Source organism: Cordyceps fumosorosea (assembly GCF_001636725.1).
Source record: "Cordyceps fumosorosea ARSEF 2679 chromosome Unknown scaffold_3, whole genome shotgun sequence".
In the NCBI taxonomy this organism is placed as follows: domain Eukaryota; kingdom Fungi; phylum Ascomycota; class Sordariomycetes; order Hypocreales; family Cordycipitaceae; genus Cordyceps; species Cordyceps fumosorosea.
In genome coordinates this window covers 183,118-196,385 of record NW_017387303.1, presented here as the reverse complement: position 1 = coordinate 196,385, position 13,268 = coordinate 183,118, and the positions used below count along the sequence as shown (strand labels likewise).

At 55.7% G+C, this 13,268-nt stretch overlaps 3 protein-coding genes across 3 annotated transcripts; 2 read left to right on the top strand and 1 right to left on the bottom strand.

Annotated features, from left to right (window-relative positions):
• Positions 1-23: 23 nt before the first annotated feature.
• On the top strand, positions 24-1,854 carry ISF_01746 (DNA polymerase iota; the record flags this gene model as incomplete). The annotated part of the gene is made up of 2 exons (XM_018845353.1): positions 24-83; positions 148-1,854. The coding sequence occupies 2 exons, from the start codon at positions 24-26 to the stop codon at positions 1,852-1,854; spliced, it is 1,767 nt and encodes a 588-aa protein (XP_018707076.1).
• Positions 1,855-4,677: 2,823 nt separating this feature from the next.
• ISF_01745 (DUF726 domain protein) lies at positions 4,678-6,739 on the top strand (the record flags this gene model as incomplete). Its single annotated transcript, XM_018845352.1, has 3 exons — positions 4,678-5,254; positions 5,319-6,143; positions 6,192-6,739. 3 exons carry the CDS (start codon positions 4,678-4,680, stop codon positions 6,737-6,739), a joined length of 1,950 nt encoding a protein of 649 aa, XP_018707075.1.
• Positions 6,740-7,591: 852 nt separating this feature from the next.
• ISF_01744 (dDENN domain protein) lies at positions 7,592-11,088 on the bottom strand (the record flags this gene model as incomplete). The annotated part of the gene is made up of 2 exons (XM_018845351.1): positions 7,592-10,377; positions 10,431-11,088. The coding sequence occupies 2 exons, from the start codon at positions 11,086-11,088 to the stop codon at positions 7,592-7,594; spliced, it is 3,444 nt and encodes a 1,147-aa protein (XP_018707074.1).
• Positions 11,089-13,268: the final 2,180 nt, after the last annotated feature.

Here is a 13,268-nt window from a genome sequence, read left to right as displayed (position 1 = left end):
ATCCCGCTACGAGGCTGTTACAAATGGAGACGCCGGCAAAGAGGCCTCCTAAGCGAAGAGAGGACCGCATCATCTTGCAGTTTGTACGCAATTTCCCGCACCCCGCAAACACACTCACGACTTGTCTAGCTAACCTCGAGATAAAAGGACTACGACTGCTTCTACGCGCAAGTCTTTGAAAACAAGCACCCTCATCTCAAGGGCAAACCCCTCGGCGTCCGCCAGAAGAACATCCTCGCAACGTGCAACTACCATGCCCGCGCCAAGGGCGTCAAGAAGCTCATGCTCGTCACCGAGGCCCGACGCGTCTGCCCCGCGCTCGTCCTCGTCGACGGCGAGGACCTCTCGCCCTTTCGTGACGTGAGCAAGACGCTCTACCGATTCCTCAGGTCGCACTCGTGGAGCGGAAAGGTCGAGCGGCTCGGCTTCGACGAGGTCTTCATGGACGTCACCGACGTGGTCGACTACAACCTGTCGTGCCTCGCGCGGGGCTCGCTGGCGCGGTCCTTCTTCCAGCTGTCCCGGAGCGACCCCGAGGCCGGCTTCGCGTGCGACCTGGGTGCCGTGGCGGGGCCGGTACTCGGAGGAGGGGGGCAGCAGCGGTGCGTGGACCCGGAGGATGTAAGCATGGTGCGCCTGGCGCTGGGCTCGCACCTGGCCATGCACCTGCGGGGCCGCATCGAGCGCGAGTTCGGCTACACGTCGACCTGCGGCGTCGCGACGAACAAGCTGCTGAGCAAGCTGTGCGGCGGCAAGAACAAGCCCAGAAACCAGACGACACTGCTCGCCCGGACCGACGACGACGTCTTGGCCTTTATGGACGGCCATCTGCTCCGCGACGTGCCCGGCGTGGGCTTCAAGACGGCGCACCTCATCGAGACTGCCGTGACCGGCGTAGACAAGGACGACGCCGCGGACTCGCACACGTTCCGGTCGACGGTGACGGTCGGGGAGGCGCGTCTGCATCCTGCGGTCTCGCCGGCGGCGCTGGAGAAGCTCCTAGCCGGCCCCGGCGCCGAGCGTGGCGTCGGCGCGCGCATCTGGGCCTTGCTTCACGGCGTAGACGCCACGGAGGTCAAGGCGGGAACGGACGTCCCCTCCCAGCTGAGCATCGAGGACACGTACAGGGGGCTGGAGACGGTGGCGCGGATCACGGAGGAGCTGTTCAAGCTGTCGTGCTCTCTCGTGCGACGGATGCGCGTCGACCTCACAACGACGAGTGGGGGTAGCCGCGGGGCGCAGAGGTGGCTTGCGCGGCCGCGGACGCTGCGGCTGTCGATCCGGTCATGGCCGGGGCGGGCGCAAGAGGGGGGCGGGCGCGGCGGCGGCGGCGGCTTCCCCAGCCGGGTGTCGAGATCCGCGGCGGTGCCGCGCTTCCTGCTGGACCTGGACGCGGACGTGGAGGCGGTCGCGGAGCGGCTGGTGGCGGAGGCGCTGCTGCCCCTGCTGCGGCGGCTGGGAGAGGCGGAGGCGGGAGGGGGGTCGTTGTGGAATTTGCAGCTGATCAACGTTTGCGTGGCGAACATGGCTGCAGGAGCGGAGGGCGAGGATGGGGAGGGAGGCGGCGGCCGGTACGGGGCGGGCCGGGACATTGCAGACATGTGGAAGAGGCAGGACGAGGTTCTGCGGCCGTGGAAGGTGGTGGAAGACGAAGAAGAAGGAGATGAGGAAGGGCAGATGGGGAGGAAACGTGGTAGGGAGGTGGAAGAGGACCAGGTGGATGTGTTTGACGATGGGTTGGATGTAGATGGCTCATGGCGTGGGGTCATGGGCGACGAGTGTCGAATCTGCGGACTGGCAATCCCGGCGTTTGCCGCGACAGCACATTTACGATATCACGAGATGCACAAGTAACATGGCGAAATGTAAAAAGGGACGTTTCTTATAATATTTTGCGCTGTTAAATTTTGAATCTTGGAAATTCTGCGGTGTTGCCACGTGTAAAAGCAGGCGTTTCTTTGATAGTAGATAGGCTGTATAGGTGAGGTGGGTGGTGGGCGGGGCTTTCTGCGCGTCCATGATGAGGAATTCCGTAAACGAGAACTGAGCAAAAGACCATGGTTTTCGCCCCTCCTCTTTGCGATTCCGGAGGGGGGGGGGGGGGGATGAGTGAGCTGGGCCATGAATCCAGCGCCACGTCTTTGTCCCTTGACCACCTTGGAAAGACGCGCCGCAACCGGTGAATAAGGGATGCAGGCATATGAGGTTGCACAAGCGACAAAAAACCCGTCGGGCCTCTGCGCACCCCCCCCTTAGCCCTGGGCTGATTTTCTTGGTCGCTTGGGTTTCCCTTTGGCGTCGCCGCTGCAGATGATCAATCATGACGGGGACTGGGGAGGGTGGAAAGAAAGATGATGGGGGCGGATTTTATACATGCTGTCTAAGCCATGGGCATCATCTGCAGCGGCACTGAAATCTGGGGTAAGCAAAGGCAGACAACTATCCGATATGCTGGATGTTCGCCCCCTTTCTTGGCTTGGGGTGATGAACGGGTCAACACCAAGGAAGGCATTTGTCTGAGCTTGAGGAAGGGGATTCCGATTTTCGTCGGGAGGAAGACTGGGCCATAGTTACCATATGAACAAGGTCAGAACCACATTCATGGCCAACACGAGGGAGCACAAACTCTGTGGACGGGACCGTGCAACGTGTATATATTGGTAGGTAACTCGAACGACTGTCTGCGGGTGCGCGAAGGGACATGTTGTCCTTGGTGAGAAGGGCTGTATTTCTGATGCATCAAGCCTGAAAAGCACACAAAGATGTACCTGCCTATGGGAAGAAGAAGAAGGCGGTTGTTGTTGTTGCTGTTGTTGATGTTGTGGTGGTGGTGGTGGTGTTGCAGAGTGCAAACGTATACTTGGTGGCCGAGCAAACCGGCAGGCAGCATAAGGCAGGAAGCCGACGATACCAAGCACATAGGTACGCGTCGATGCTGTTTGTCAATGCTTTCATGATTGTCTTTGAGCCCCATGTACCTACATACATAACATAGGCCAGCCAGCCAGCCAGCCAGCCAGCCAGCCAGCCAGCCAGCCAGCCAGTCAACCAGCCAGCCAGCCAAGCCAGCCCAATCTGACGGCCGTCCGGGGGGTTGCAAACAAACGCAACGACATAAAAACGCCAGTGACGTTGTCGTGCAGGATCCCTCCCGCCCATCGGCCAGCTGCAATTTCCGTTGTGCAGCTGCGGCGTCGGCGTTTGCAGAGGTATTTTTCAGTTGTTATACATTTTCCCATTTTTTTTTTCATTTTCTTGTCTTCATTCATTCTATTCCATCGCTTCCCTCTCGTTTATTTCCCTGCACAATATCTCAACCCAAGCGAAATTATGCCCTTTTTTTCTTTCTTGTTCAACATGGCACATACCCGCCCATACAGCCACCCCGCCGGGATCCTTTGTTTTGTTTTGTTTTGTTTCCCTCATTTGCCTATTTCCATCTGTCCCCTTTATCTCGGCCGCGTGAGACAAATGACACGGGCGGTGATGTGCATAGGCCCAGGCCACTCTCTGTCACTCCCTCCATCCCCCTCCCATCGCACTGCCAACCAGACTCTACAGCTAACCGCGTCCTTCCACATCGGGCTCTCGGCAGCACGCAGTCTTACTTGATACTATATAGAATTGTAATGGCCCATCGTTCTAGAAAAAAGAACATGGCCGCTCCCGCTCTCTTCAGCATACCTTGCCGCCTTCACCTCGCCCTCTCCCCCCCCCCTCCTCCCCTCCGTGCCTGCTTGTCCCTCGTCCGCCCTCGAACCAAAACGTGCACTTCCGTCCGCCCGTCTGTCCGTTCCGATGATATTATTCCCGTCGTCTTTCTCTGCTGAATGGTGCTGTCTCTGTCTCTGCTGCCCTTGTTGGGCACCCACCTAAGGAAGAACGAAAAAAAAGCACCTGGTTGCTGCCGCTCGTGTTGCCCGCTGCCGTGACACTTGGCAATCACCTTCTTGTGGCAGGTGGCAGGCAGTTTTGGCCCAACGCCTCGACACCTGCACCGACACCTGCGTCGAGCAGACAGAGAGACAGACAGAGAGACAGACAGCAGGCAGAAAGACAGACAGGCGCAGACAGACACCTGCTACATCGTTCACCCTTCGCCGCAAACTCGTCTCTTTCATCTTCCTCACTGGGTCTTGTCTACCTGCTGCCATCCATCCATCCATCCATCCATTCCTCTTCTTCTCTCTCGCCTCAATACACCTTCAAAATTCATGCCGTGTTACCCTCATCTCTCTTCTCTACTCTATGCACCCGTTCTTCACTGCAGCCTCCCCCCCAAACAGCCAATAAATTGTACGCCCGTGTATCATCCATCCTCACTCGGTTGCACAAACGGTGCACCACTCGCACAGTTTCATCAGGTGGCGAGATCGCCCTTCCAACTCGACAACCCCCCCTTGCCGCCAGATACAATCCGTTATCCTATTTAGTTGCACCTTTTCTGCTTCCCTCCGGCCATCACAAGCCTGCACTTACAATATCTGCACACAAATTTTGTCGGCAACACCTACAGCGCTGCTGACCGCATACCTTGCAAACGCTCATCACCAACCACTTCTTCTATCTTGCCGTTTGCACTCACGCGGCGCGCACATCCTCGTCCGGCACCTCATCATCGGTGCCACCCCTTCATATGCCATCCAGTTGGCTTTGATTCTCGTCAAATCACACAAAATGGCACGTGGAGGGAGAGGAGGGAGCGCCCCTCCCCGGCGTACAGTTGATCTCACCGGCATCATCACCAGCACCGAAAAGTCGGACCTCGTTCTACTCGTCACCGCCATCACCGAAAAGATGTTTCGAGACATCAACGGTCTCTTTGATTCTCCTCAGATTCCCCTAATGGATGGCGAAGGCCCAGAACGCAACTGGTTGGCTCTGGCTCTCCGCCAGCAGGAAATCAACGACAAGGAAAACGCGGTACCTTCGAGATCTTTTGCCAACAGACCCGTCACATCCACGGCAAGGAAGTCATCCCCGAACCACCTAGATCAGGACGTTGAGAGCACACCGCAGTTGCAAGAGCTGAGAAATGAAGCTGTTGCATTCTTTCGCAAGTGGCAGCTCTCCGTCGTCCAACGTCTCCGCGACCTGGCCGTCACCACCGTGGAAGACGATTTTTCCCGTCGTGGGCGTGGAAGAGGCGCTCGAGGCGTGCCTCGCGGGCGTGCCGGACGTGGTGCTGGCCGTGGAGGAAGGCAAAACGGTCGTGGAGGCGCCTCCATCGCCACTACGGCCGTTGTGCCCAATGGTAATGGCTCCGCGTGGTAGATGAACTTTATTATTATAGCCTTGACTAACCTGTCTAATTGTAGCATTTCCTCAAACGCCCACTAGTCACGTCGACCCTACTCTGGTCCGCCTATATCCCGCTGTGCCCAATAATCTGTGGCCATTGCCCTATGAAAGGCGAAAGTTGCTGCTGCACATCATGCTTCTCGTGGTGCTATCGCTTCACGACTACAATGCCAACGCACGGCTGCTGCTCGTCAATCTGACTTCGTCCTTGAACCTGCCCCTCAAATTGCACAACCAGGACGAAATGCGAATCGCCAAGGGCCTTGCAGCCGCCGCCATGGAAGTCAGTCCGGAAAAAGCAGCTGCCCAGAAGGAAGAAAACAAACTCTCCAAGAGATGGAAGTTTAGTCTTGGGACCACTGGTATGGGCACCACCGGCCTTGCAGGAGCTCTTGTCGGGGTTGGCGTTGGCTGCGAGGGTAGTGGCCTCACAGCATCGGCCGCCGCCGCTCTCTTGGGCATCATGTCCGAAAATGGCTTGCTAATGGGCTCGCTGTTTGGTATGAACCCAGCTAAGCCGGTCGAGAAGATGGTGGAAACGTTCCTGCGCGAGATTCAGGATTTTTCCTTCTTGTCCCTCACGGATGCCGGCGACACGGAGTACATGGATCCCAGACAGCCGCTGCCAGCGGAGCGGCGGCTGCGCATTGTCATTGCCCTCGGGGGATTCATGCTCAAGGGCGACGCCGTTACAACCCCGTGGAGTTCTTTGAGCCGGCAAGCAGAGGTGTACGTGGTGCAGTGGGATCTCACGGCCGTTGCAAGCCTTGGTAACGCCCTTGAGACTGTTATTGGCAGTAGCGCGTGGCTCGCTGCCAGGGAACAGATTCGAAAGGACTCAAGTAGGTTTGTACCTTTTCAAAACGTGGCATATCCTTACGGTACTACAGTCTTCCACTGCCTACTGAACTCGAAGTGGCCCGAGCCGTTGCTCAAAATTAGCAAGATTATTGACAATCCCTGGAGTCTCGGCATGGTCCGTGCCGAAAAACTGGGAGCGATTCTTGCTGATGCCATTGTGCGCCACAAGTTCCACGGAGAGCGCTCTGTATCTCTTGTCGGCTATAGCCTTGCCGCAAGAGCCATATACATGTGCCTCATGGTTCTTGCTGAGCGTCGTCAGTTTGGCCTGGTTGACTCCGTCGTCATGATGGGTACCCCTGCCCCGTCAGATAGCAAGGTATGGATGGCCATGAAGAGCGTCGTCTCCGGTCGTTTAATCAACGCATACACGGAACAAGACTACCTTCTTGGCTTTTTGTATCGAACTTCGAACACGCACTCGGGCATTGCGGGGCTGCAGGAGATTGTGGGCGCTGGTGGTGTCGAGAACCACCATGTCAAACACCTACCGAATGGCCATTTGTCCTATCAACACTTGGCCGCTCAGATTTTAGAGGACGTCGGCTGGGAACATGACTCCTTTCTGACGGTATGACAGGCAGGCAGCCTGCATTTTGAGGTGTAGACGACGCACGACGACGACGACGACGAGGGAAGGCCGGGCAGGACCGGCGGAAAGGAAGAAGGGAGGCGGAGGGAGAATACACCATTATACCCGCTCGAAGCAAAATTTGCTGCATTCTTCTTGTTATTACTCGAGATTGATTTGCTTCCAGCATTTTGTTATTTTTTCATGTGGCACGCCACTTGTTGATGCATTCGATACGCTGTTTGCTACCCTGATGGCAGGTCCACTTACACCAGCTTTGCTATTTAGCCTTGACGAATCAATCATGACCTGGTTTTCTTATTTTTTCGGCGACTGTGCTAATTTGATGTGGATTTCGGATCTGTATCCATGGTGTTCGACCTACATTACGATGACTTGACGCAGGACAGAAACACTCGCTGAAAATAATCCCGACTTGATATTCTTATTTTTTGTATCCGATGGGTGCTAATGTCACCCACATGTCCAAATTTACCTTGCTCTTGTCCCTCGACTCTAACAAAAATCTTCTTCTTCTACCTTGAGGTAGTACGCATCCATGTTTGACCGAACTATAAAACTCTTGTCGAGCGACCGTAAATAATGAATAAAAGCAACAAAATACAACAGATGAAAGGATAAGGAGGAAATAACACAAGGCAAGAATCGAAGAGAGAAAAGAAAGAGCAAACTTTTGAATCCCCCGTTTTAGTGCAAATAATATACAGTAGCTTGCTGTAGCAGCGCCAATGGCACTCGGATAAAGGGGCCCGGTAGTATCGTCCCAAGAATAATTTTTGGTTCTTGTTCATGTATAAAACCAAAGAAAAGGACGAAGAAACAGCCAGGCTGTGGTGTTTAAGGCGGCGGCGTGGTGCCGAGCATGCTTGCGACCTGCTTTCGGACAAGGCCGCGCGAACCGCGCTGCTCTGCGCGCGGCACGCCCTGAATCGCCCGCGGCTCTCGCATCAGGGTGCGATCCAGCCGTGCAGGCACTCGCGTAACAACCGAGCGGTACTCCCCCATAAAGTTGCCCTTGGGCACGGGCACCGCCGCGGTCCGCCAAATGTGGTCTGACGTGTCGTTGAGGTAGTTCGGTGGCTTGTTGGCGCCGCCGCGGGGCGGGGCGAGGCCAAATGCGTTGGCGGACGCGCCGTGGGACACCCGGATCGAAGAGATGCGCGAGAGCGTCGAGAGGCCAGACGAAAGACCGGGACGTCCACGCGCCTTCTTGGCCATGATGACTTCGTCGAACAGTCGGATCGAAGGCTCCGTCGGTGCCGTCAGCTCTCGCTCGTGAATAAACTCGTTGAAAAGCTGCGTGTCGCGCATCATGACGGCGTAGTCTTGCTGTTCATGTGGGAGACTCTTAATAAACCCATCCATGTCGAATGCGTAGATCTGTCCATTTGAACGTTGCTGTTTCGACGGGCGGCCCAGATGCTTGCGATAAGTGTAGAGCAGGCTGGCCTGACAGCGAACAAAGGCAGCGCGAACACGGTCAGCGTGGAATGCTTGAGGGCAGACCAGCGAAGCGACACCCAAGCAGCGTCCGTGCGACACGGTCTGACACGCGGAGCAATGGTACATGCCCTCGGTGTCCGCCTTTTCGGCACAAATAGTGCACGTCGAACTGGAATCTTTGCGGTCCAGGTTGAAGCAGTGCCCCTCTACCCATACAGTCGTCTCAGTATTGCGGACGGGCTGGATTTGCATGCTGGGCATGATGGTGGAGGCTGCCAAAGTAGACTGCGCATACGTTGACGGCGCATAGCCGCCACCGCCGCCTCCGTACCCGGTCGCCTGCGAGTCGATGGAAATTCCAGAGATGCTGAAGTTTTGCTGATGGCCATTTAGGAAGGGATGACTGGGTCGATGCATTGGCTGGAACTTATCCATACCAAACGAAGAGCTTCGTCGCATTTTTTCTTCGCCAAAATGGCCAGAGCGCTTTTCCCGCAGAGTTGCCGTCAGCGCAAACCCAGAATCGCTTCTCGAGATTGGCGTCGTCGGTGTTGTGGGCAGAGGAGGGAAGTGAGTCGATTCGGGCGACACTGAAGACTGGGGGCTCGTCCGGCTCGACTTGCTGGTGCCGGGGCGATCTGACTTGCCGGTATCGGTGATGGCCTCCGTGAATGCGTTGAACACAGGAGGTTGCAGGGCTGAGGAAGACAGAGGCTCGCCAAAGCTCGACGAGTTTTGCGACACCCACTTTCCTAGAGTGCTCTCGCTGGCTCTAGAGTTGAAGATGGATCCGTTCTCGGTTGAGAAGGCATCGTAAGGGAACGATTCAACGGCGTAGGGTGGCGGTCCCTCAACAACGCCATAGCGGATTCGGTGAGGGGCAGCAACCTGAAGAAGCGACATGAGCTTGCGTCTTTGCTGTCGAGGTAGGCGGTGGGGTTGTGATGTGGCGTCAATGGTGTCCTTGTCGAGGTCAACCAGAACGTAGTCATCGTCCGGCAGATCAATGCGGTCGTATCGTCGTTCGACACCCACGATATATGGGCAAGGGGCCTCGAGAGCCGAAATGAGTCTGGCGGGAAGGATGGGGATGAAGATGCTGGCCCACTTGAGAGGGTACAGGAGGTTGGCCAAGGCGTGGCAAGCTAGATGCAGCATGCTGGTGTGCGAGGAAAGGAAAATGATACGAGATTCGGCCATGGCGTATTCGTAAAGAGCAACAATATTTTCTAACGACAGGCAGCGGAACAGCGCGTACAAGTCAATGGTCCGGGAGCCAGGGATCTCATTGGCAGCCTCTTTGCGAGCATAGAGCTTCAGCTCCCGGATGCCTAATTCGACCTGCGTTTTGGACCCTAGAGGACTGAACGCCTCGGTGCACATATTGACAATATAGCGTTCGAGAGGCTGCCAGCGGCCGACTCTGGGCGAGCTTGGTGGTACCCGGAGGACAGCTCCGTCGGTCATGGGCACGACAATAGCCTTAAGCCATTCCTTCCAGAAAGACATGTTGGCAGCGTCTTTACCCAATACGCCGTAGGCTCGAGGAATCCACAACCCGCTCTCACCGGCTGTTAGTCCTTCAATCTTGGAGGCGGCTCCATGGCGAAGTGGGCGCAGCATATCTGTCATGAGAGCAATCTTTTCTTCGACTGTGCTGATTTCGTCCTCAAGCCTTTCGCGGGCGACCGATCCTGAGGGTATTGTTGGCAACTTTGCAAGAAGCTGTGAAAGATGTGTGCGCTCTCCAGCTAACCTGATGCCCAGGCTCGCAGCGAGCTCGCGTTCTTCGTTAGACATGTGGCTCTGGCGCCACTGCTCGCACTTCATCTCGACATCATCAGCCACGTCGGCAGATAGGGCTGTCCAGATAATGATGGAGATGCCGTAGAGTTTGCTACTATCCTCGGCGGTCATGGTAAAGCCGTGCCACGTGGAGCGTGGGCGTTCGTCCGAGGAGACAATTTGGATGTCATTGGGGAAGGCGAACATGGGTACATAGTCAGGGAACCGGCCCCGTCGTGGAACCTCCTCGGTGGCACTCTTGGGTGGATATCGGTCCAAGAGGACGGGTTCGAATCGACGCTTGAGCGGGTGCATATCGGGATCGGTGTTGAGAGGCTCGGGCGGGGGGATTACTGAATTATAGTTACTGAGGCGCTTGGCGGTACGAATAGAAGCTATTGACGCGTTAGTGATGTATTCTCAGGCCCGGTGATCGAGGAAAACAAACCAGATCCATTGATGTTGCTGCTTCTGTGAATGGTCCCCTGACGTTTTGTGCTGCTCATTTCCCTGAAGCTGATTTTTCGGCGAATGCTGCCTTTGAGGCTGCGTAGCGGACTCATTCGGCCGCTGGGAACCTCGTCGGCCTTGATGCGCTCAGCACGGGGATTGACCATGGGAGCTCTGGCCTGGACTCTGGCACCAGCGGTAAATGATAGGTCCTCTAGAAAGTTTTCGCGCTCGGCAGCAAATTTGAGGAGAGCCCTGTCAAAGTCGACGTCGCCCATGCGAGGAGCGGGTAATGATTCGTCCTCGGGCGATGCCGCGACATCGGAGGAAGTCGTTGCGGGAGGGGGCAATTTACTGCTTGGACGAATGGTTGCACTGCTGCGATTGCTCCAAGTGCTGTCGAGGTCATCGAGAGTGCTGGATGTGGAATGCGCGTCGATGGAGATTTTGGAGAGGCGGTTGGCTGAGTTTTGGCGCGAGTGACGGGCGGTGTTTGGGCGATGCTGGCCGTTGACAATTACGCCGTTATCAGGCTCCCCATCTTCGGCGATGGTGTCGTCAACAGGCAAGGTAGGCTGAGGAGCATCATCGTAGGATATTGACTCTACACCAGCAATCCAGAAGTAGTGAGCCAAAGGAGCCGATGAGGAGTCCATTGCATGTCAATGTGCGGGCTGGAGGCGGCAGAAAGGGAAAATTTTGGCCGTTAGGCCGGTTGGCGCGGGTGGAGGCTCTCCAACGGGGGGCAAACGGTTGAGAAGCTATCTGGGTATCAAGTATCGTGGATTAGGGTCGTCGACAGGTCGAAGAATGAGCCGATCAGAGACGAGGAGAATGGTCGCGAAAGCAAGTCGGGAGGGTGGTGGTGACGCGGATAAGCTGATGAAAAGCTGAAGAGCTGAAGACGAAGATGATGGGGAGATTGCGGGTGGCGAAAGGCAGGTCAAGATGGTCTGGAGGCCGGATGTGATTGTGGTTGAAAAGTGAAGGAAGCGAGATTGGTTGGTGATGAGAAGAGCATCCAGGGCCAAGGCCGGGCCATCAGATGCAAGTCAAAGGCTGAGCGAAAGGCGGGACAGGGGGGGAGGAGTAGAGGGCCCGAGGGGGAGGGGCGGATGAAAGGTTTCCAAGGTTTCGTTTGAGTGAGTGGGTGGAGGCGTCGAGCTTAAAGTTGACGGCGCGCGTCGTGGCTCCAACTAGATGATTATTTGATTATTTAGCAGGCTGTTGAGGAGAAGGAAAAGGGCAATCACACACAGAGATTTGGGAGGCGGGTGGTGCCTGAGATGTGACGGATGCAGATGTAGAGGTAGTTACTAGTTACTAAGAGGCGTTTGCGTATTGGTGAATGGTGGCAGCCATGGGGTGGCCTCTGGCCGGTGAGGCGCTAGAAACCTGCATTGAGGGGGCCGCTAGGTATACACATGTGAGGTACATACTGTAGGTAGATCGAGCACAGGATGTGGAACATCAAGCATAGATGATTTACCTATATCTATTAGGCTCTTGAATCAATGTAATTGTGATTGTCGCATCATCGCTATTATTGCTATTATTAACATCATCGCTAATCACCACCATCATCACTGTTAATAGCGCGTTTACAAGGGGTACTAGAGCCCCCCAATGGAGGCATAGTTGTGCCTGATTCTCTATCCCGTGCTCGATCCAGCAGTAGGTAAAAGTGGTGGTGGTTGTGCTGGTGATGATGGTTTGGTTACTGGAGGGGTAGTTGGGTTGTGGGTTTGGTGATGATGGAGCTGGAGCTGGCGATCCGAAACCCGTGGGCAGTCGGAGGCTCTGGAGCCCTTGAAGCTAGAGGCGGTGATGCTGTAAATTGGGTATCCTGGCCTACATCAACGAACGACAAGGGGAGGAGCCGCCAGCGGGGCCTTATCAGCCAGTACCGGCACCACTTCCCGCAGCGCATGGTTTACAGGCAGCCACAGGTGGCAATGGTGCTATTTCTGGTTGTTCGTAGGCAGCAGAGCCCTGTGGGTGTTTCTGTTTATCTGTGGTACGAAGGATTCACAAATACTCATGACAAGTCAAACACACAAAAGAATTACGCAAAAATGATATCACCTTACTTCATCATTATTCCAACTCCGTAAGGGTGCTTACTTCGCACAAGTATTACGTATAACGGCATGGCCCATGTAAATACGCAGCACCCAGGTACGGGCAGTGGGCCTCTGCAGGAACAAGGTACACGCTCCCGCTTGACAAGGACGTCGGAGCAAATCAAATCAACCTCGTTGTGCTGCTTGCAATGATCTATCAAGCCACCACCTGTACTCCGTAGCTGCATTGCATCTGCAAGCAAGGGATTCGACCTGTAGTACATACCTGGTACGGTAGGTAAAGTGCAAGTCGGTGCCTGATGCTGTGCTCCACTGACAACTTGTTGGTGCCGAAACCCGCAACGCCCCGCGCAATGAGATTCCCACACTCAAACACTCCTAGTTCAGTTTGCCAGTCCACATCACCATCCCAACTTTGCCGCATTCCATCTCACCCTTTCATCCAACTGGGTCTTGGCTCTCTGGAGCTTGGAGAATACCCGAACTAGCCCAGCCAACTTGACATCTCAGTAGGCTGCGCCGACGTCATTGTCAAATCCACTTACCGGTAGGCCGAGTCTTGATCCGTTTGTGTCGAGCTTTGATGGGCTGACAGTCTAACAGACAACCTGTATCCGTAGACCACATGGCTTAGGGCATCAGGCATCGACTACCACCACACAACGCGGCCGCCGCGGGACGTGTCAATCACCACAGGGCACAGGCGCGGTGCTCCGGCTTCATGCCGGATCATGGAGCACGCTGCATTGCCC